This window comes from Paroedura picta, chromosome 7 (genome assembly GCF_049243985.1).
Source record: "Paroedura picta isolate Pp20150507F chromosome 7, Ppicta_v3.0, whole genome shotgun sequence".
Taxonomy (NCBI): domain Eukaryota; kingdom Metazoa; phylum Chordata; class Lepidosauria; order Squamata; family Gekkonidae; genus Paroedura; species Paroedura picta.
The window spans coordinates 55,845,450-55,870,517 of record NC_135375.1 but is presented as its reverse complement, the minus strand read 5'-3'; the positions used below and the strand labels follow the sequence as shown (position 1 = coordinate 55,870,517).

The 25,068-nt window shown below is 41.6% G+C and overlaps 1 protein-coding gene across 10 annotated transcripts in view; it reads right to left on the bottom strand.

The window, feature by feature from the left end:
• Nucleotides 1–8,045: 8,045 nt before the first annotated feature.
• The window catches only part of CSNK1G3 (casein kinase 1 gamma 3), a 95,499-nt gene continuing 78,476 nt past the window's right edge, over nt 8,046–25,068 (bottom strand). For 7 of the 10 annotated variants that reach the window (XM_077344423.1, XM_077344426.1, XM_077344419.1 and 4 more), the window contains 3 exons: nt 20,263–20,369; nt 17,088–17,111; nt 8,046–10,371 (listed from right to left, as the gene is read on the bottom strand). In XM_077344423.1, the coding sequence (XP_077200538.1) occupies nt 10,317–10,371; nt 17,088–17,111; nt 20,263–20,369 (186 nt within the window). In that variant the 3' untranslated portion in view covers nt 8,046–10,316. The remainder of the gene's footprint in view (nt 10,372–17,087; nt 17,112–20,262; nt 20,370–25,068) is intronic. The other 3 variants (XM_077344425.1, XM_077344427.1, XM_077344424.1) reach the window with 1 other exon arrangement.

The following is a 25,068-nucleotide window of genomic DNA, read 5'->3' as shown; positions in this document are numbered from 1 at the left end:
ATAACAAATAAATAAAATAAAGAATCCAGTCACTTATCCAGACACAGGCTCTGTGACTTTGGACTTTATCAGGTTGTTTTAAAAATATATTTATTTATTTATATTAATTCATTCCAGGGAGGTGGTGATTTATACAGAAACTGTTTTGCAGTCCTCTAAGAATATCAGACTATAGCAGAGTTTGACCAGTCATAGAAGTATGATACTGAGTGCAATAAATAAATCTCCCCAAAGGTATAATTGCCTTGGTCCATTCACTCTTTCTCAGAATAATCTACCTAACGCAAAGTTTGAGTCCAATGGAACCTTTAAGACCAACAAAGTTTAATTCTGCATATAAGCTTTCATATTCAGATACATTGAAACAGTTTCCCTCAAGCCCTGCATATTTTGGGGGGGGTAGTTACCAGGCTCTGCACTACAGCCATATCTGCTCCGATCCTACAGACAGAAATTCTTACCTCAGGGATGAACAACAAACATTTTTGGAACTGAAGTATCCACCTGATTAATTTAACCCCTCCCCCCAACAGAAAACTGTTGCAAGACAGGCCCAAAAGAGACAATAGAAGAAAACCACTAGTGGTCACATACAACTCTCAAATAAAAACAGTTCAACATATCCTCTGCAATTCTACTCTATTTTTCATTTATAATTTAATTTATACACCACCCCTCCTGACAAAGTCAGCCCGAGGTAGCTTACGAAAAGATAAAAGATAAAATACAACAATTTCCATAAAACTCCTAAATTAATCCCCAATAAAATAATAGTAAAAACAGATGATGGAAACAACATCCCTCCCCTATTCCAGTTGCTAGATCACCTACCCCAACTGCATCAATACTCTGGCACAGCCAGGTGGATCTCACACAGCGCCTTCCACTATGTGGGACCTCTAGTTCGTAAATCCCAGGACAGCTCTTCCTCCCCAGCCTCAACCAAAAACCTGGCGGGAGAGCTCCCTCTTATAGGCCCTGCAAAATGTTGATGCTTCTGTCAGGGCCCACAGCTCTCCTGGGAGCTCCTTACACCAGGCTGGGTCGAGGGCCAAAAAGGCCCTGGCCCTGATCAAGGCTAGGCTAACGTGACCAGATATCCGGGACGCGCTGCCGCAGCTATGGTGGCGGCAGCAAGCGGGCCCTAACCCCTCCCTCCCCGACTGGCCTCAGAAGGGTGGCGGTGGAGCGACAGCAGTGGTGGTGATGGTGGTGGCGGCAGCAGCAGGCGGGCTCACCCTCCCTCTCCCCTGACCGGCCTCAGAAGGGCGGCGGTGGGGCGAAGGCGACAGCAATGGTGGCAGTGATGGCGGAAGCCTGGGAAGAGCTGCCCGAGCAGGTGTCAGCAGAGCAGCCCAGGAAGCCCTGCCCAGGAGGCCAGGCTCCTGCGCAGGGGCCTCCTGAGCCTGGGTTGCCTGCTGTGCTGCTTGCTGGGCATGCGGCCAAAGATAAATAAATAAAAATGTTTTTTTTAATTGGAGAATGCCACGGGACAATTAGAAAATGCCGCAAGACATGGGGCAAATGCCCAAAATGGGGGACTGTCCCGCAAAAGGCAGGAAGTCTGGTCACCTTAGGCTAGGTGAACGTCCTGGAGGCCCAGGACAACCAGCAGATTCGTACCCGCAGAGCAAAGTGTTCTGCGGGGGGCATAAGCAGATAAACAGTCCCATAGATAGGAAGGACCCAGGGCATGTATAGCCTTGACAGTTAAAACCAAGACCTTGAACTTGACCCGGAAGCAGACTGGTAACCAGTACAGATGTTTTAGCACTGGTTGAATATTGGTCCTCCAAGGTTTCCTAGTGAGGACCCTTGCCGCATTTTGTACCAGCTGCAATTTCCGGATCAAAGCCAAGGGAATGCTTATGTAGAGCGAAGTCTAACCTGGAAGCGACCGTTGCATGGATCACTATGGCTAAATGTACCAAGGACAGGCAGGGCACTAGTAGCTCCACTTGGCGTAGATGGAAATGACCGTTCCCTTTCACATGTATAGGGGGAACTTTTCTTATGCACATACAGCCTCCCCCATCTCAAACAACTCGCCTATAATAATACAACATCTAATTTGAACATAAGAGCCTCTTGTGGCGCAGAGTGGTAAGGCAGCCGTCTGACAGCTTTGCCCATGAGGCTGGGAGTTCAATCCCAGCAGCCGGCTCAAGGTTGACTCAGCCTTCCATCCTTCCGAGGTCGGTAAAATGAGTACCCAGCTTGCTGGGGGGTAAACGGTAATGACTGGGGAAGGCACTGGCAAACCACCCCGTATTGAGTCTGCCAAGAAAACGCTAGAGGGCGTCACCCCAAGGGTCAGACATGACTCGGTGCTTGCACAGGGGATACCTTTACCTTTACCTTTAATTTGAACATAGACACTGGTACCAGGCCTTGCAAGAAACCCAGATGCCAATTTTGCTGCCACATATACCCAATAGAATTTAAGACTGAAATGAGAGATTGCTGAAATAAATTATTATAACACTCGGGACAAAGGAACCCCCAGAGCTTAACAGAGATATCCAGTTATTATCTCACCACACACACTAAGTCATTCAAGTTCTCACTTATACAGAGAAATAAATTTTGTTGGGTCTTAGAGGTCCCACTGGACTCAAACTTGGTTCTTACATCTGTTGTAAATACTTTTATTATCTGCATTAGCATTAATTTGCTACTATCTACAAATTAGATTGGATGATTTATTTACGGTCATTGACCAGCATCAAAGTATGAATAAAACCACATACATTGTTACCCTTAGCAACTGTACTTATCATAGCTGTACTTATGCATCTTAATCAGGGATGAGCACGACCCAGCACCCAAACCTTAAAGCATCATAAAAATCAAGTGAGTCATAATTGGTGAGCTGAGGTTTGTGTGATTTTGCCTGCACAGGCCTCCCATGCCCTTCCACGTGGTTTTCTGAGGTTCAGCAGTTTGTGGTGGGGTACGTTAGCGGCATCTGTGGCTGACACACTGGAGCTGATCAATCGATTGTCAAAGCAATGGGAGTAATTCTGCAGCTCTGGAAACACCAACAGAGGTTTTCCAAAACTGGACAGTCAGTGCTGGCTGTCAGTAAGAGAGCTCTCATTCTGCTCTATGGGAGCTCACACAGCTGTTGTTTCCATCTTGCAGTTAGAGGGAGAGAGGGAAGGGATCTGAGAGGATTACTGAAAGTTGAACAGGCTGTGGGGATGCCCCACAGGCTGTGGGGATGCCCTGCTACAGCCAGGCTCCAAGGGGATGATAGGATGGTTTTGGTATGCAGCCTATGGGAGGTGGGGGAGGGGGCTTCTTTCATCCACAACAAGCACCCTTAGCAACCATTCTCACCCATATGGCACGCAGGGGTGTTCGTAATAAGAGTATGTAGGTCCTCATCCTAGGCACCCAGTGGCTAAGGCCATCTGCAAGGCATGAACAGAAAGACAGGGTGGCTGTCAGTACTGACCTAACACCCCAATCCCAGGAAGGGGGGGGTGTATCCCAGGTTGCCCCTCTGACAGTGCCCCCAAAGCCCAGATCATTCTTCAACAAGTGAAACATGTGTGCCAGGCAGATAAGACAATGTAATTGGGGCACCACAGCCAGTATGGCATCTCCAGCTTTCAGGGGAAGCATTCTACCATGTCACAAACCAAACTAGTTTGGGAAATAGAAAAGTTCATTGTAGTTCACAGTTCATGAACTACAAACCTTCGCAAAATTTAAAGTTTGTGCCCATCCCTAAATTAGCCCTTCCTGACAACTAACTCTCCCCACCTATATGTAAAGTTTGGGGAAATCTGGTTCAATGTATCTGAAAAAGTGTACATCTACACATACTAAGCCTCTCCGTTTTCACTGAGCCCCAGAATTGAACTTTGTTGGTCTTGGAGGTACTACTTGACTTAAATTTAGTTCTCACATCTGTTTAACTCTTGTACTTGCATGCTATTTTGCTGTTCTTCACAGGGCTTACCAACTGCTTTAACCAAATCTTAGCTGTTTCTTGCCCAGTTCTTATGCATCTTGATTCTAATTAGCCCTTTCTAACAATTAACTCCCTATCCTCTATCTACCTTTAAGTAAGCTTATACCCATAATTAAGCTTCATTGGTCCTGAAGGTGCCACTGAATTCAAAATTTTGTTCTATTGCTTCAGACCAACACTGTTGCCCACCTGAATCTACCTAACACAGTTGTTGTTGTGAGACTAAAATAGAGAAGATAATAATATTATAAGTAACGTTGAGTCTCCATTGGTGAGAAAATATGAGATATAAATATCTAAATAAACCACCAAGGCACCTGTGGCTAGGTAGACATAAAAGTGTGTGATCAGGGTTACTCTTTCTCCCTGCTTACAGACTTCATAATACTGCTTACTATTGTATAGTGTTTATATTTTTAATTAAACCACTAAAATATAGATAGGGAATAGGAACTAAAATAATAAAGGAACCAATAAATCCATGTTTAATTTCAAGTGCACAGAAAAGGGTATGTGGAGTACGATATTTTAGCCCACATTTAAATCAGAATGCGTCAAGCACATACATAGCACGTTAGCTGTAATGTGTTGCTATGCATTATAAATGGACTAATATAAAAGCTTGCCTTAAAGTGCCTTATTGACATGTGACCTTTACAATTCAACACAGTAAGCTCTTTCATTTATTAATGCTTAACATGAAGCATTTTGGCTATATGACTTGCCGATTTCACTATGTAACTTCATGCCAAGCTTTTTACTTTGCTTGAAGTGCAATACAAGCTTACTGAAGACCTGTTATTTCATAGCCATATCCAAAGGTCACATAAAATCCAGGTCCTTGTAAAACTAAATGCACCATATTTCTAGCTTGTCTTATAAATAAAATATGTCCTGAAGTCTATAATAGCTGGTTTCCTGGGTTCATTTGGGGTTTCTACTTATTTCCATTATTACTTCATCTGTATTGATACTGCATGTGGCCATTTCAAATGCTTTACGTAATAAACTGTGGAATGATTTCCATTATTTTAAGCAGTATCTGAGCTCCTATAAAGTATATATTTTTCTTTACTTGAGCATGTCCATTGAAACTCACAAAAATGAAACAGAAACAAATTTTAAAAGGATATGAACTGTATATTAATAAGTTCCCATGGAAACCAAGAAGTACAAACCTGAAATTCTGATGAAAATTCTGTGAAATTTCCTGTTCATTTCTAATAGTTCAGTTTATCTGGGAAAAGTTGCCTATACGAGACTCCTATTTCAAGCTCATTTTGAATTACTTCTGCATGAATGTTCATCTAAATAATACTCACAGCCTCAGAGCTTACAATTCTTTAATATCAAGAAAATTTATTTTCGGTTTGGTTTTTTGTTTTTTTTGTCAGATCCAGAAAGTGAGTTTGGCTAGGAACCGATATGATGTAACATATGTATACAAATCAAAAGAACCTCTCCTAACATTCTGGAAACCAACTGAATCAATTTCTGGAACCAGAACTATTTAATGTGGTTTCCCTCCCCATTGAAAGAATGAACTTCAGCAAACTAGATCATACAGTGAGCCTCAGACGCCAATGTGGTGGGTCTCTTAGGAGGCTTGCTTTGTACGGTGTCTTATGGGTCAACTTCGACAGAATAGGATCTGAAGCTGATAACGAAGGTACAGCAGTCAACAGGACATTTCTCACACAAGGCTGCCTTCAATTGAGATGCCCTATCTGATCAGGCCTTAGCTGTAAAACACTTGACATATTTGCCAGGCACCTACCATGTGTCCCTTGCCCAAACATATAAGGGGCACTGGACGTGTTTGTCTGTGATCGGCATCTTAGCGCTGCACGCGCTGCATTTTTAAAAGATGGCTTGCAAAGCCATTCTGGGGAATAGCTCGAAGGCCACAATTAATTAGATTGGTGATCACAAAGAGCGATCTATATGTCAGAGCAAGTCTAGAAGGCATCTACTAGTTGTGCCAAGTGAAAAGGGAACTGAAGAAGATGGGCGCTCTGCTCCTAGGTCATGTGCCTGACCACTGGGAAAATTCATGCATGCATGGTTGGGAGGGGCAGGTGCCCTCTAGTAAAGTTTTGTTATAGAAGGCTTCTCCGTGGCCAGCCTGCGTAGGTGCAGTCCCAATGTGGGGCTGCACACCAAGACAGAAAATGAACTTAAACTGCCAATCTGGGCCTTTTTGTATTTCCAAGGCCCAGCTGCACTTTTTTCCTACAGTACAACAAATGTGACATTTAAAAAAAAATTGTTAAAACTATTTATTTAGCATGTTTGTTTCTGAACTACATTATTCCTGCGATTAAGACTTTAGCTACACTGTTATCTATCTACTGGTAATAATTATAGAAATTATGACACCTTTCCCCATAATAACATTTGATAACAGCCCATGATCGCTGTAACGTTAGCCACTATCAGTCCTATAGCTCCCAAGTAGATCTTCCCAGCAGATCTAATAGTCTTCCCTCCTTGTTGAGGGTAGACAAATGACTCCTGACTCTTCCCTTGGTTGGAAGGACCTCTGATACTATGGCATTCACATGAAGATGTCTGAATAAAAAATCATTTGTCATCTGTAGAAGTTCTCTACTTTCTTTGATGATGCTGGCACTGAATCTGGTTTTGCCAAGATGGCCAGAGTGATAACGGCAGGATCCAAATGAGGAGTGTACAGCAACTTCAGCTGCTTGAGATTGCAATGCAGACCTAGAGCTATCAACATCTGAATCAACTCTTCTGAATGCAGCTTCAAATCTTCTGTGATGGAGTAGGCGATACCAACTGTTGAGATCACTGCAGGGAGGATTGGCAAGGTCCAAAGGGAAAGCAAGTCTGCAGTGATGGAGTTCTTCAATTCTGAGGGGAACCTGTCAACAAGTCAACATCAAGTCTTTGCCTTCTTTTTAACCCTTTCTAGAGGTGGCTCCAATGATGACCTGGATGTGAATGAGATTGCAGCTCCAATAAGTTTGTTAGTGCTGAAGTCACCAAATGGGTAATCGCATCCTTGTCCACCTGGGATTGTTCCCCCTCCCCCAAGAATTCAGGGCACTCAGAGCTTTCTCCCATAGTATAGCTTTGAGTCTTGCCACTCTTTCCTCTGATGCCTTTGGAGGCATGAAGAATGATAGTTGATCAGGGCCATTTTTTGCTCCACACTTCTTGCATTTTTAAAATAGATCCATCCCACCATTTATAGCACTGAAATCCTCAGAATACTCCATGGAGGAATCTCTTTTATTCCAATTTAAAAAGCCCCCCAAAACAGCATGTAAAAGCATCTTCTCACAGCAGCAAAAGAGAAACTGAGGGGAGGAGTGCACACTCCCGTGACACTTTAGGTAGGAAGACAGAGGGGAGTGGGGAGCATTCCAGAAGCTTCTTTAGAAGAAGAGTTGATTGTTTTACACCAGTTTTCCTCTACCAGAAGGAGTCTCAAAGCGCCTTCCCTTTCCTCTCCCCACAGCAGATACCCTGTGAGGTAGGTGAGGTGGAGAGAGCCTTGATATTACTGTTCAGTCGGAACAGCTTTCTCAGTGCTGTGGTGAGCCCAAGGTCTCCCAGCTGGCTGCATGTGGAGAAGCGGGGAATCAAACCCAGCTCGCCAGATTAGAAGTCAGCGCTCCTAACTACTACATCAAGCTGGCTTTAGAAAGGCTCTTTTCTGAGGCTGGCTGTAATCGTGCAGTCCCACGAGTGTCTGGACAGAAACCATGAAGATGAACAGTACAGGTCACTAAGAACTTAGATGAACTAAAGTTAATAGAACGTCCCTACATATAAACATGAGAGTTTATTAGAGGTATTAGGAAATCAGCATAAATCCTTTCTATACTTTATCCCTCTTACTTTATTCCAAACAGAATCCCAAATTTTAAGATTTCTAGAATCACCTACATTTTCAAAACTAAAATAATGTATAACGTAGCTCTTCAATATTACAATACTATATCAAGTTCAAATAACAAATTGTCTATTGAGGTTTATTTCATGCATCAGATCTTAATCAGTTTGATGTTGCTGAAAAGATGGGAGACACAAGTAAAAAAACTACCTTTATTATTTTTCTTCTTCATCCATTACATACTTTTAAACAGGGATGTATTTTATTATTCAGACATTCAGGCAATGTTGATTTAATTAGTTTAGACAGGGAAAAGCATATAAATGCAAACATTGTTGGCTTAACCTGAACATAACTGCATAACTTACTATTAACCAAATGTGGTGCTAGGACAAGGTTTTCCTTTAGCATTAAAAATGGAGCACTTAAAAATATTGCCGAATAGCAACATTGAGATTCTGATTTTTGTAGTAAACAGATTTTGTTTTTTTAACCTTCAAGTCCATAATTGTATTAATTTACAGACTGTTATGTGCAAGTTTATATCATATAAACACTGTACAGGCCAAAGAAACCCTTGAGAGTGACACAGGTGTATGATAAGAAATAGATACTGTGTGTATTTACAAATATTATGGAGAAAAAATTGGTCAAATACTGCAAAGAAAATATTCACATTAAGATGGCCAAGTTTCACCATCTACCTTCTCAGCTCAAATAAAAGTAAAAATAAATTCATAATCTCGAAAGTTTAAGACATTGTCAATAATACAAACAGGTAAAAGTGGAAACTTTCAACGAAGTTCATATAGTTTATTCTTTTATGGGTCAGGTTCAAGCTTTTCAGTCAAGGATTTACTAAAGCCATAAACAGCAACAGTGACAAACCATGACCAGATCTGCACAACAGTTATGTGCACCTAATTCAAGACAATGCACTGCACTTTTGGCTTTTAAGGGAAAAAATAAATTACAAAACAATCCCTGTAAATGCAATAATGAATTCAAAGGTGTGCATTTATCCATTTTAATACACATTTTGAATGTTATCACAAGAGATTAAAAATAAATAAGTATGCCAAAAGGCATGCACTGATAAAGTTATTAAAAGTTAGCTCTAGGAGACTTTTTAAAAATACAACATACACAATTTGAGTTTTGGTCAACAAATCTGTCCAGCCATTCTCTTTCCTTTATTCAGTCTCCTTGTGATACTGGCAGCTAAACATGACAAAAGCACACCTCTGTCATTATGGCTTTAAATGAAGCAGATCTGGAAAAAATGGAAAGGGCTGCTTTTTCTACTGAACAGCTAGTTTGTTCATAATACAGGCACTTAAAGGAACTATGGGGGAAAGTACCTGACCAATTCTATTGACTGTGTCTTAGAAGCATTGCAACATTTCACCAAAATAAGAAAATTCCAGAAATCCCCAGCAGAGTTCAGGAGTGATGAGCTAGCATTCATTAAAGGCAGTATTAAATCCAACCCATTTCCATTTCTTCTCTGAAATCAAATAGCAAATAATTTACAGATCTAAATTTGTTACATGGCACATCCAGTCCTTCATTTTAAAGTTGTCATACAGCACTAACTTTGGATGAGAATTCTGAGATTTAATCCCCATTACATTTACTCATGTTCACAGTTATTTCCATGTAGTGTATTTTCACAACTCCTAAGCATCTTGGCTGCTGAAGTTTGAGTCTTGATGTCAGACATATCCAGAAGCACAATCTGCATTATACAAACGTTTTGTATTTCTGTACAAGCACAATCGCCACTTCTACTACACTGCATGTCAATTAGAGGCACAACAAAAGCAGATTTTGAAACCCATATTTACCGACACTGATTCATCCCTCCTGTGGAAACAATAGTATTTAAATTTTGTAATCAGAGGACTCGTCTTGCTTTTGTTTCGGTACCACTGAGCAGACAGTACCATGTTTTCTTACAAGATTTAATGGAAATTTGCAAATGTAGTACCATCAAAATAATGTAGGGGGAAATCAATGCAGTTGTTACCGGCAAAAAAACCCTCTCAAATCAAGACTTACTTTAAGTGCTTGGGTTATTACGTTTTCATTTGTATTGTTCTTTTGGAAATCAACTGCTTTCAATATGGCATCACAAAAACCTCAGTACATGCCAGGTTTATGAAATATCTAGTCTTTAGCTAATATATTCTCTATGACAGTTTAGTTTTGCTGAGGAAAAAGCAGCATTTGTTTCTCATTGGTCCAGTATCATAGTGGTCAAATAAGTATGTTGATATAGCTTTAAAGCTTCCAGAAGGGATGGTCCAAAATAAGTTATGAATGTTGGACAATCAAACCAAAGTATGTATTATGACCTTCTCATTGAAAGAGAGGTGCTGGAAAGACATGTGGTCACTATAAAGATGACTTTCACAAGACAGCAGATGAGCAAGTAAGTAATTCCCCATGATCTGTCTTCTTCCAAAGTCATTTGTGACGCTGAATGGTTTTCCTTTTCCTTCGCTTGAAAAAACAGCAGCACCTGCAATTTTGACATAAAAAATGTCTCAGATAAACAGAAAAAAATGTGCAAATGTAACACAGGTAATGGTATTACTCTAAATATGCAGTTAAACATTTTAAATCACTATGAAGTATGTCAAAAAGACAAGTTACATGGACTGATGGCAGATGAAACTTATGTCTCTCTTACAATTCACCCCCTGAAGCATCTAGGCATTTAGTGTGATCAAACAAGTACACAGCATGGCAGTTTCCTATATGCTGGATTTGTTAGATATGGTCAAACAGTGCATTATTCAGGCAAGCTGGTAATGTTTAAACTGAAATCAGTGTCTTCTTTGCCAAGGTTCAATTCAAGCAAGTCTTCAGCTTGTTTATAATGGGCGGAAACTAGGCTGTGCTTTCAGTGACTATGACTAAACTCAGGAGCGACTTTGCACACTTTAGACTGAATATTTGTACAGTTAAAGTTATATTACTTTGGGTTCCATTCCTGTGCATGTGATATCAATCACCTGTAATAGTTAAACATTGCCAGTTATACTGTAGTACAAAGAAGTAGAGATGGAAGTGGTGGATGTTGGTATTATTTATTTTATTTATTCTATCAATAACAGAACTTTTAATTACTGGGACTAGTCTCAGACATTATACAGGATATGGACTAGGAAGGGCTGTTATTCCATACAAACAACACGACCGACATGCACTAAAGGCATGGCACCAGTTTAGCACTTTCAAAGGTTGAAGTATAGGTGGCCATGGCAGGTGTTTGTTATTTTGTTATTTGTTATTAACTGCTAATCTTTCCAAAATGAAGGGCACTAACTAACATACACGAGCCTCTTGTGGCACAGAGTGATAAGGCAGCAGACATGCAGTCTGAAAGCTCTGCCCATGAGGCTGGGAGTTCAATCCCAGCAGCCGCCTCAAGGTTGACTCAGCCTTCCATCCTTCCGAGGTCCGTAAAATGAGTACCCAGCTTGCTGGGAGGTAAATGGTAATGACTGGGGAAGGCACTGGCAAACCACCCAGTATTGAGTCTGCCATGAAAACGCTAGAGGGCATCACCCCAAGGGTCAGACATGACCTGGTGCTTGCACAGGAGATACCTTTACCTTTAACTAACATAACCAAACTTTAGAAAGGCATGGGTGACAGGTGCTGTATTAGCATCCTCCGCTAAATTTCAAAACTGTTGCATTTAGTAAACTGGAAGAACTGTGGATCACTACTTGAACATCTAGTCTAGGCACCAAAATAAATTGCAGAAGGGCATCTAGATATTGATCTTGAATAATGTGTTACCTGTGAACACGTATATCTTGTTGCTCACTGTGAATGCCAAATTACACTTAAAAAACATTTATAAACTACTTTGGTGTCTCAATAGCATTTCCACACAACTGAAGCTTATCAACAGTCAAATGACATGTCCTTAACTAAATGGTCACTAGAGGGCCCTGCCTTCATTTGTATTATACACAGTTGCTATTTCCCGTGTGTTCTGTTGTAATTATTCACTGTGAAGCAGTGTGAAATAATCCATAAATGAATACTTACTAAATGTTATTCAGAGAAGCAGTGATCATTTATATGAATTTGTATAATTCATGATATAAAATGGTAAAACACTTCAAAAATAATTACTGTGTGATAGCAGCAAAAGACTATTTTAGGACTTCAGTTTGCAGAACTCTTTCTCAGACAAAACACAAGAGGAAAACACACATATGTTTGTCTAAGGTGCCCTGTATGATGTCATAGGTCTACAATGCAGCCTAACAACTTCTCTGTTACTCCTCTACAAAGAAAACTGTCAAATCTTGTTGTGAGAGCTAAGACTTAAGGCATGGGAAAGGAAATCCCTTCATCCCCCAGCTCCTCTAACTCTGACCTTTCCTTCTTTCACTTTAAGATAAGTCTGTACAACAGGATTTCCCAGTTCTATTTTTTTCATTCCAACTGCTTTCAGAGACTTTGGCTTTAGCTGTCTATTCATTCTTAGAGCCACTTTGTTCCTACTCATCAAGTTACATGGAATGACTGACCTGTAGACTGGTAGGCTCAGGCAGCCTTTATCTGCTATTCTCCTTCCCAACAACCTTGTATTTTTACACATTTTAACATCGTCTTTGTCACATTTGTCAAATGGCAAGCATGGACAAAATGAAGCTGTGTCAAATAGCAAGAACAAAAAACCGCAAACCAACTGAAAAAATCTCATTGTTACCCTAAGAGTCATCTTTTCTATCAAGACCATCACCAAAGACAAAGACAACAATACTGCTGAACACAAGAACACTGGAGTCAAAAGGCCAGTTCCAAGGTGAATGCAAAATTTTTCCATATATATTTTCTTCAGCTACACAATTCAACCCGAAGTCCTTAATATCACCAGGAGTCCTTAACAAACTTATTAAGCTCTTACTAAAAGCAGACTGTACACACGCCTTCCCCACTGTGGCACCCCCTTATGGAATGGCCTGCCTGTTAGGGTCAAGAAAGCTGGCTTTATGCAAACTATGCAAAACTAAATTATTTAAGACAGCTTTTCTTTACAGGTAACAGGTAGTACTGGAACTAAATAGTTGAGAAAGACATTTGGGTAGAGGGTTAGTGACTATGTTACCATAAGTAGGATCCTACTATGTAATTTTTGCATAATTTAACATATCATATTTATACTTATGCTTTGCTTCAGCTCTGTTTTCAGATTTCTGGTTGGTTTTGGATTTCTACAATTCTAATCCTATTACACTGTTTACTGAATGCCCCACCCTGTATTGCATTGATGTACTCAGTAATCTACCTGAGTTTAAGTAAGAAAGGCAGACTATAAAGAGTGCACATTTCTTTTATTATTGGATTTCTTGACCACACTTTCCCCACAAATAAACTATGACTACTAATTCTTGGCTCTGCCTCATGCAAAGCACAGAGCACACGTGCATGCATGGGTAAACCATCACTAAAGAGAAATAGTTGTGTTCCACTGCATTCCATTTATACCATTTCCTTGACATGCAACATTTTATAAACATCAAAATATTAAATTTGGGGCATTATAATGTCACCACACCTATATCTTACATTTTCATTGATGGGGACTCAAAGTGGCTTACAATATTTCTCATCCTAACAGAAAGTAAGGTAGATTAGGCTGGCCCAAGGTCATCCAACAACAGGCTGCATATTCTTCTGTTAACATGGATACGATTATTAGCTTTCTGCTAGCAGGTAAGTCCCCTGAACCTATCCAGCAGGTTGCTGAGTCCCTATCAATTGTTATATCACTTAGGTCTAAAAGGCCAAAGCCTAGAGCAGTGGTCCCCAACCTTTTTAACACTGGGAACCGGTCAACGCTTGACAATTTTACTGAGGCCTGGGGGGGGGGTAGTCTTTTGCTGAGGGACATTGCCGCCTCAGCCCCTGCTCTGCTTGCTTTCCTGCCGATGCCCCTGACTTCCCGCTGCCCACCGGGGGGCGCTGCCAGCAGCATCTGTGTACTGTCATGCCGAGGGGGAGCCCCAGACATGGTGGCCGCTGGAGAGCACCAAAGGTGAGCCAGCAGCAGAGTGGCAGGACAGCCCCCGAGGCAGTAGCTGGGGAGGAGGACGAGGAGGAGCTGCAGCCCAGTACCGACTGATCCACGGACCGCTACCGGTCCCCGGACCGGGCCTAGAGGGCCTTGCATTGTTGCTCTCTCTGAATTATTATTGTTTTTAGTTCATTGATGATTTATTGTATATTTTAACCTGTATGCTTTCCTGGTTCTTAATGCCATAAAAGGGTTCTTAATTAATAAAAAAACAGACTGCAGATTCAGACCTAGGTCTCCTAGGACTGACACAGTTAAACAACTAGATCAGGCTTTCTCAACCAGGGTTTTGTGAAAACCTGGGGTTTCTTGATGACTCTGGAAGGGTTTCCTGAATGAGTGGGAGATAGGTATACATAGAGATAGAGATACCTATACATACATACATACATACATACATACATACACACACACACCCATATATATGTTTAACACTGGTAGTAAACTGTAGGAGTTGAATATGAGTTATGGCTGGAAAATCCTATAATCAGCTCCCAAGGCAACGAAGAAATACACTAGAATGCAGCTGGGAGGGGAACAGGTGAATATGCTTACTGACGACAAGTTCAACCAAAACCTTGCTGCTGTTCTTTGAAGCTGGGAACATCTTCCTGACAATCCAATAACATCTACTGCTCTATCCTTACAAATACTTCTGAAGAACAAGGTCTGAGTGAGGTACAAGGACATCAGTAGGAATGTTTACACTTAAATGTTCACAAAGGCTCCTCTTGAAATTATGTTAAAGAATTTTGTAGAAGGGAACACTCTCTTCTCAATTCTTCTGGCTTCCACCCTTTCCTTCCCAGACAACTCCTGAGCCTTACCTTGGTTGTCTTCCTCGCCAGTTATTCCAAGCCTCTCTCTCAGGTACACACAACACAAGAATAAAGAGCACCAGGAAAGACGGCAGGACCATTTCCACACTGGAGGTTTTGCACCAGGCTTCAGGCTGGAATTTAAGTTGGGGCAAGTTTCCTTGTGTTTTCTTGCTCCCGCAAGGGAGAACATTTGGCCTGGTGCACCTCGTCTGCCCTGGATTTGTGTTCCCACACTGGAGACATGGAAGCAAAGTTCCCAGTGCAGAAACGATCCAGGGAGGTGGTCACGTTACATTAAACTCTCTACATTTGGCAAGAGCACAGAAGGCTCAAAGTTACTTTCTTCAAACAATCTAGCTAAATCATGACAGATGGATAAAAATAGTGGCAACAGCAATGATAGGGTGGAAATACCTGAAGATGCTTGGGTATGCTACCTCCCTTTGATTTTCCAGTAAAAAGCTAGATCTAACAAGTACTTGGCTCCACTGCACCCTACCTCCTGCAGCCACTTCAGTTTGAGCACACTAAGCAGTAGCACTGTTTGCCTGCAGTAAAGCACCCACAGATGGTATGGGATTGCTGGCATTCGCTGGGTGATAAGGCCAAAAGAAGCACCATTTGATTACATCCCCATTGCAGGTCCTCAGATCAAGATCATGGAACTGCATACTGGCCCTCTCAGCTTACCGCGGACCTACTTGTGAGATGGAGCAAAGGACCTATCATGCTGAGAAAAATGTTCTGTCATGCTGCTATCTGACATCCATGCTAGGCGATATCTCCCCCACCCTATGGAATCAGAATACAAGCACTACGCCAATCTCTATTAGTAATTATATGAGTGGGTAATTAAAAAGGCAAAGTTGCAGACTGCATGCACTAAGCAGATGGCATGAAAAGGGCAGGGATGCAATGTGGTTTATGAAATATTTATACAAATAGTGCAAACAAGCTTAAAATCAAATATATAATACTGATCATAGATCAGTAAAGATGGTGATCTGTTAGAAAATCTGCCTTACCTACTATGGAAAATAATACTTGATTTCTATAAAATGCACTTAAAATTGCCATTTCATAGCTAAAATATGTATAATCCAGAAACAACGCAAGTAACACTACATTAACTAATATATTGTGTTCATAGACACAATATTTCTGATAAATGCAAGGGCAACTGTGTCACTAAAGAGTCACTACAGAAAGACAGACGTGTATAATAGGCTGCCTGAGACAAAGGCTGACTGAAGCACTATTTTCAGGTACATTAGGGCAGGAGTAGTCAACCTGTAAACCTGCAAATGCTGGCAGGGGCTCATGGGAATTGTAGTCCATGAACATCTGGAGGACCACAGGTTGACTACCCTTGCATTAGGGAATAGTCTCCCCAAGCCTCTTTAGAACATCATGGTTTGTCTTCAAACGTTACTCTCAATAAGAAGAATAATGCAGTTTCCCATGTAAGTTGACCAAGTTTAACATGAGGGCAGTAAAGCTGAACACTGTGGTTTACTGTATAGCTTACTAGTTTCCATAGGTTTTGTCAGTATAATAGATGCCAAATTGTTTATTACCCCAGCCTACATTTAAACAAACTTCATGATTATATTTTAAATTAATATAATAAATCTTCTAAACTTTGTACAACTACTTTTGTGCAACTGTCAGGGAAAATGTTCTTCCATATTGCTAAAGAATGCGCCATATAGTTAGTGTTCAAAGTGACCTATAATAAATCACTTAGATTTATTATAAATCACTTAAGCCTCATGTAGAGGCAAATATATTAATAGAAGTTAAGCTGAAACATTTAAAATCTGAGGAAACAATTGTTACAGATTAAAGTGTACACTGCATACATACATAGTACGAGAATGTGTGCATATGAAATTAGGTAATATACGGAAATGGAAAATAGATACATGAAAAGTTTTCAAATAATCACAAATGACTAATTTAGAAAGTAAATGAGCAAATGGTTTCTATCAAGCTAAAATGTCTGACAATACTGTTTTCCTGTGAAATGGCACACCAATGGATAGAGTTGAAACAGATATTAAAGCATCCATTTAGAAGTATTAGATTAAATATACTAAATGGTATCACTTCAAAAGGAAGCAAAAATTGAAGCAGGAAAAAGTGCTCCTCAGTAAGTTAGCAATATTTTTCCCATGTCAAAATGACAAGTAACAGAAGCAACCAAAATTCTTTTGCACTAGTTTTCCAATTGACTTTGGTTTTGAATGTTTTGTTTGTTTGTTTTTAAAACGCTCTGGAGCCATTTCTGCCTGCCTGTACTTTAGAACTCACCACATGTTCAACACTTTCTGGCAGCTAATACAAAGAAAATATAAGGAAGAGAGAATCAGAATACTATACATTGCAGACAAGTGACATTTTGTGCATATATACACATAATAAAAGACCAAAGAATTAGTCTTAACATCAATACTGCAATTTATGGTCATTTAATATCAATTGTATGAACAAGCATAAGCAAATACTTAATACAAAAGCTATTTCTATTCCATATTAGTCCTTTTCAACTATTACTTGGTGATGCCTTTCCCCACACACTTATAGGACAACAGAACAAAGTTCAAGTCTAGTGGCACCATCAGGAATTAGGGCATGATCTTTGATGCCTCCCTTACAATGGAGGCAAAGATCACAAATGCAGCTCATCAGACGGTCTCCACTAGGACCCATTATGCACGGGGGTTTTAGCGCACATTCGGGGTGGAATGGCGGCGATTAAAATCACCGATAACGCACGGAGCCGGCTGCAACCAGCCGCAGCTTCGGTGCATGCCGCCGAAAAAGCCGGCTGCTCAGGACCTTACAAGGATCCCTTAGGCCCATTATGCACGGCCGCCGAAACGGCGATTTCGGGTCACGTGGAAAACGCGGAGGGGGAAGACGCGACGCATACTGGTTATGCACGGGGCGGGGCGCGACGGCGGCAAAACCCAGAGTAACCGATTATGCACGCGCCGATCCGGGCGCCGCTTCTGGTTGCGCCCCGCTCACCCGGAAGCTGCGCTTTCTTCCGCGTTTCACTGACGCGGCTTTTTCGGCGGCATGCACCGAAGCTGCAGCCGGTTGCAGCCGGCTCCGTGCGTTATCCGTGATTTTAGTCGCCGCCATTCCACCCCGAATGTGCGCTAAAACCCCCGTGCATAATGGGTCTTAGAGGGCTCATAGAAAACCTTCCCTCAGCATTGGTTGCTGACAGAGTTCCAGTTCAGGTTCAAGGTGCTGGTAACACCCTTCAAGGCCATACACAGTCTGGGCCCTGCATATCTGCCTCTTCCCAATCTGTCCCCTGAAGAATGCTGTGTTCAGCAAACACCAACTTGCTGCCAATCCCTAGCCCCAGAGAAATCTAGCTGGACCCAACTAGAACCAAGGCCTCCTTGGCCTTGGCTCCTGCCAATGGAGATCCAGGCCCTGACTGAATCGTCAAAATTATACGGGGCCTGTAAAACAGTACTCTTCCATCAGGCCTACAGTTGAGGTCAGGGTGGTTCCAGAATTACACTGGGCCTCCCTCCCTTCCCCTTCCTACATATCACATAAAAGCTGAAAATTGCTAGCAAGATGTTCCAAATGAAATGGTAGAAGGGCAAACCATTTTAGAACTGATACATTTTAAACATTTTATTGAGAGTTGCTTTTAATTGAAAAGTATTGTTGTGAAGTGCCCTGAGATCACTTGCAGGGAGGGTGCGGTCAAGAATCTATTTAATTATAAATACAATAAAATGAATAAATAAGACCAACAATGTTTTATTCATGGTATAAGCTTCCTTGCACATGCACACTTCTTCAGATACATTTGGGTGGAAATGTTGTCCTTAAAGGTGTCACTAGACACAAACTTTGTTCTGAAGCTTCAGACCAACTCAGCTACCCACATGAATCAGTCTTCTAGGACAACAACCTGCTGGTTCATTCTATTTCAAAGTCTTTCTCCATGAATTTTAAATATTGGACATGACTCTTTCCACCACTCTCTCAAGCAGAGCCTCCAAGTAGAGAGATCCTAAGCACCCTGGATCTCCCCACATCAGACACATACTTTGTGCATTGCAAGTAGATCGGAGAATGCCAGAGAAAAAGGACTGAATGTAAATATGAAGATATTCACAGACCTTCCATTACCTGTTAAGTTCTGCTGCATTGCTTCTGCATGAGCAGCAGTGGAAGGAGGGGAATCCTTGCACATACATTATGTACTTGCACAGGAAAGAATTCTTGTTTGTTTGTTTTTTGTGACGCATTTGGAAGCTTCTGTTCTGTTCTAAGAATTTCCATAACACTTAAATCACAACGTAGTTATGATGTGGAAAATATTCTTTCCCTGAGTACCCTTATAACATACCAATGTGTACCCTTTACCCATGTCAATCAATTATGTTTTGCCATTCTGAGAAGCCCGGCATAAAATGGACAAAAAGTAATTAACAGGAATATAAGAGCCTGGCTGGATCAGACCAGTAGTGCATCTAGCCCAGAATCCTATTTTACAGTGACCAATCAGTTACTCTGCAGCAACAGGGGATGGAAGCTAAGGCCTTCCCCTGATGTTGCCTCCTGTTCCTAGTAATCAGAGGTTTAGTGCCTCTTAATAGCAAAGCTTAACAGGTTTCTATAGTTTCCACTTAGCTTCTTCAAGCGTGTACATCTTAAAAAGAAAAAAAGTGTTCTCCTACAACTACAACCCAAGGAAAACTATTCTCCAGTACCCATTACATCTGAACAGTTTATTGTAGTCCAGATGTTATATGAGCAGGTACAGTGCTGTAACTTGGATTTCTGTACTGTCTGGAACAGGGCTGTACATTTTTTTTTAAATTGGTATTTTTTTGGTTTGGGGCTATTAGAGCCAAAAAGCCCAAATCCCAATATTAGTTTGGTTTCAAAAATCCCAATGGGGGGGGGGGGAGTCCCAATATACCAGAGAAGAAAAATACAGATTAATAAAACAAACAAGGCCTAGGGCTGGCTTGGCTTCTCCTACAGCATGGTTTAAACAGCAACACAGGAGAAGCTGGCCCCAGGATTTGCATGCTGCAGCTAGCAAATTGCTCCCTGTGGCACAGCAGCTTCTGGAGTTGGATTCTGTTACCCCTGACACAGCTGATTCCATTGCTTCTGCAGTCCCTTTAAACTACAGTAGAAATGTAACAAACAGCAGATTGTTCACTCCTCTCTTCTGTTTTCGGATCTACTGGCAATTCCTGAATATCCGGGATATTTAAAAAGCTTTCCTGAGGAAACCTGGATACTTTCAGGAAGCTGAAAAATACCAACAACGTATATTTTCAGCTCAAGTAGATCTGAAATTTGGTGGCAAAAGTTGTTTATACCATAAGTCAGTACTAAAAACTGCAAAGAACTAAAATATCAAGAATCATAAATGAATATGCGGCAGAACAGAAAAATTCAACCACAGTATGCTATTGTTAAAGAGAATACATACTTAGTTTCATCCATTACTTCTACTTCTGTAGGAGCTGTGATAGGTGCATTTGAGCGCCCTGCAGTAGGATCATCAGTGTTTAGTTCTCCATTTGTTGAGCTTACAACCTGAAATTACAAGCATTTCCAATAATTATTCAACAGTAAATGGACACATTTACTGTTCATAGTTACATAACACAACAGGTGTGATTAGTATATAAAGAATAGTATTAATTAAGGAGGTTATAGCCATTTTTCTGTTGAAGTCTCATGCATTTCTATTACTAGTTAATCTATTTCTGTTGTCCAACTGCTTGTAGAAAAAGCCATCAACAAAAATACAAACAGTAGTAACTATAGTTATCATAAATTACAAGAGAGCCAGTTTGGTGTAGTGGTTAGGAGTGCGGACTTCTAATCTGGCATGCCGGGTTCGATTCTGCGCTCCCCCACATGCAACCAGCTGGGTGACCTTGGGCTCGCCACGGCACTGATAAAACTGTTCTGACCGAGCAGTGATATCAGTGCTCTCGCAGCCTCACCCACCCCACAGGGTGTCTGTTGTGGGGAGAGGAATGGGAAGGCGACTGTAAGCCGCTTTGAGCCTCCTTCGGGTAGGGAAAAGCGGCATATAAGAACCAACTCTTCTTCTTCTTCTTCTTCATTTGTAATTAAAAAGAAAGTCATCTTGCCACTGGAAACAAAGCTGTCCACTTACATTGTACTTTGTCGTATTCATTGGTCTACCCTTGCCCTTGGTATATGCTGGCCTACCTTGACCTGAAAACTCCAGCTGGTACAGAACACAGCAGCTAGGGTTCACTGGTTCATTTAATTCTTGTAGGACACATATCCAGCCTGTGCTGAGGTAGCAGATTAAGTTCAAGGTTTTGGTTCTGACCTTTAAGGCCATTTGCACCTTGGGCCCTGCCTATCTGAGGGACCGCTTATCTGCTTATGCCCTCTGTAGGACTCTTTACTCTGTGGTTACTAATCTGTTAGTGATCTCTGGCCCCAGAGAGATATGGTTGGCCTGGATTCAGGCCAGGGCCTTTTTGGACCTGGCCCCAAACTGGTGGAATGAGCTCCCTGGAGAGCTAAGGGATCATCTTCAGAACCTCTTTAAGGACTGGAGATGTCCCGGAGGACTGGAAGAGAGCAAATGTTATTCCGATCTTCAAAAAAGGGAGGAAGGATGACTCAGAAAACTACAGACCAGTGAGTATGACCTTTGTTGTGGGGAAGATAATGGAGCAGATATTAAAGGGAGCGATCTGCAAACATCTGGAGGACAATTTGGTGATCCAAGGAAGTCAGCATGGATTTGTCTCCAACAGGTCCTGCCAGACCAACCTGGTTTCCTTTTTTGACCAAGTAACAGGTTTGCTGGATCGGGGAAATTCGGTTGATGTCATTTACTTGGATTTTAGTAAAGCTTTTGACAAGGTTCCCCATGATATTCTGATGGATAAATTGAAGGACTGCAATCTGGATTTTCAGATAGTCAGGTGGATAGGGCATTGGTTAGAGAAGCGCACTCAAAGAGTTGTTGTCAATGGTGTTTCATCAGACTGGAGAGAGGTGAGTAGCGGGGTACCTCAGGGCTCGGTGCTTGGCCCGGTACTTTTTAACATATTTATTAATGATCTAGATGAGGGGGTGGAGGGACTACTCGTCAAGTTTGCAGATGACACCAAATTGGGAGGACTGGCAAATACTCCGGAAGATAGAGACAGAGTTCAACGAGATCTGAACACAATGGAAAAATGGGCAAATGAGAACAAGATGCAATTTAATAAAGATAAGTGTAAAGTTCTGCATCTGGGTCACAAAAATGAAAAGCATGCCTACTGGATGGGTGATACGCTTCTAGGTAACACTGTGTGTGAACGAGACCTTGGGGTACTTGTGGATTGTAAACTAAACATGAGCAGGCAGTGTGATGCAGCGGTAAAAAAGGCAAATGCCATTTTGGGCTGTATCAACAGAGGCATCACATCAAAATCACAAGATGTCATAGTCCCATTGTATACGGCACTGGTCAGACCACACTTGGAGTACTGTGTACAGTTCTGGAGGCCTCACTTCAAGAAGGAAGTAGATAAAATTGAAAGGGTACAGAGGAGAGTGACAAAGATGATCTGGGGCCAAGGGACCAAGCCCTATGAAGATACGTTGAGGGACTTGGGAATGTTCAGCCTGGAGAAAAGGAGGTTGAGAAGGGACATGATAGCCCTCTTTAAGTATTTGAAAGATTGTCACTTGGAGGATGGCAGGATGCTGTTTCTGTTGGCTGCAGAGGAGAGAACACGCAGTAATGGGTTTAAACTTCAAGTACAACGATATAGGCTAGATATCAGGAAAAAATTTTTCACAGTCAGAGTAGTTCAGCAGTGGAATAGGCTGCCTAAGGAAGTGGTGAGCTCCCCCTCACTGGCAGTCTTCAAGCAAAGGTTGGATACACACTTTTCTTGGATGCTTTAGGATGCTTAGGGCTAATCCTGCGTTGAGCAGGGGGTTGGACTAGATGGCCTGTATGGGCCCTTCCAACTCTATGATTCTATGATTCTATGAAGGAGCTGTCAAAGTTCTGCAGGGCCTGCAAAATGGAGCTTTTCTGCCAGGTCTTTGGTTGAGGTCAGGTTGCTTAAGATCCTTGGATTGGGCTTCGCTATATTATAGACCAAATCCTTGGTGGATGATTGTGGGGGAGTTGGAAGATTTCCTTTCTGCCATCTGGAGGTTTATGGTTTTAAAGGACTGGGATTTTAAGAGATTTTATGTAATCTGCCTTGAGACCCACCAAGGAGGAAGGTGGACTAATAACAACAACAACAAGAACAACAACAATAATAGAGAATTACTACAACGTCTGAGTGTGTGACTTGAAGCACAAATAGTGAACCGCACATAAATACTAACTGGAAGTACAGTGCAGACATGTATTATTCAGATTCCACTAAAAGTTTAATGAGAAAAACTGCCCAGTAAAAAAATAATGTAAAAAGTTAGCATGGCACAAAGTACTTTGCTACTGTAAAACTTCAGCAGTAAAAACTTAGAATTTTGTTTTTAAGAAACAGCTCAGTTTTCCTTTACATTATTACCTCCTGTCTGTTTACTACATGGTTCGCTGTACTACCAAATTAATTGTACAAATGAATTTTTAATATTTTGCTTCTTTTCAAACAACTTCATATCATAAGCAACTTGTTACTAATATCAAATTACACATCATTAACACTAATAAGATTAAAAATAAATATTGTAATATAATACAATCAATTTTAAAGATGGAATTGCACATCTAACATGCTGACAACTCAATTTCCTGATAGAAGAGTGTCCTTAGATGCAGGAGTTTTATTTGTAATTCAGAATCACCTCTACATAACCTGCTTTAAAATAAGCTTTTAACTGGCTCAAGTCAGACAATGCGAAACCATGGTTTATTTTGACCAAAGTTAGAGAATGCAATATCTAATTTGCAGGTGATCTTTCAAAACCTGAAGTGCCTTCACTCACGCAAAGTCAAGGCACTCCTGCCTTCACACTGTGAAGACCTGACTGCTCCCTGGAAAAAAATTATGCAGAGAACAAGCCAGGATGGCCACATTCATAAACCCAATGAAATCATAGCTGACTAACTGTGGCTAATAAACTAATTTCAAATTCACATTCTTTAAGCAGCCATAGTTAGTCTGTTAAACCATGATTTCAAGGAACTTCTGAACTGAATTCCCTAAAACTCAGGAATTTCAGTACAATATTAATCTGATGTATAATATTGTATTTTGAATATGGTTTTATCTATATAGATCGCAATCAATGAATCTGACAGACCACTTTAGAAAATCTCAGTTACCCCAAAAACAAAACTAACCAAAGGGCTAGAGGTAAAGAACAGCTCTACTATACTATATTATACTTTTGTTTAGGAAAAATAGTTGGGAAGCCTGAATATCAGTAAGCAGTAAAACTTCTGGATAATTTGCTAGGGTTAAAAAAAACGCACAAAACAGAATTTTAAAAGATCTTTTATAAATGTTTTAAATTACTGTAATATAAGCACTGTGAAAGAGATAATTCATCAGTGCTATTCAGCTGACATTTTCAGGAACTAAGACACACTTTTGTAGAACAGGGATGTAGGAGGCTAGCTCAGTGGTCCCCAACCTGCGGGCCGCGGCCCGGTGCCGGGCCGCAAAGGCCATGGCACCGGGCCGCGGCTCCCTCTCCCCGCCCCGCCCCCGCAGTAAAAAACTTCCCAGGCCGCAAGCTTGCGGCCCGGGAAGCTTCTTACTGCGGGAGGCGGGGAGAGGGAATCAGGGCCGGGCCGCGCCTGTGCGGGCCACGCCCGCTCGGCCCGATCCGCGGGCGCGGCCCGTGGGCGCGGCCCGGGCGCGGCTCGCGGGCGCGGCTCGGGTGCGGCCCGATCCGCGGGCGCGGCGTGGGCGCGGCCCGCGGGCGCGGCCCGATCCGCGGGCGCGGTCCGCGGGGGCGCGGTCCGCGGGGGCGCGGCCCGATGCCCTGCCGGTCCCCAGCCTCGGAAAGGTTGGGGACCACTGGGCTAGCTAATGAAACACCAACAATGAATGGTATGTTGTTTTCAGAAGCTACATAGAAAAAAGTACAAAGAGCTTTGAAAAATGTTTTATACTGGCACGATGAACATTCTTATATAAATCTGTCAACAGCTTGAATATTTTTTTAAAAACTGAAGCATAACACTAAGGACAACATCTCCAAAGTACCATTGCCCAATGTTTGAGATATTACTTTTTAAAGAATAAACAAACCTTATTAACAACTGAATGCCATTCTC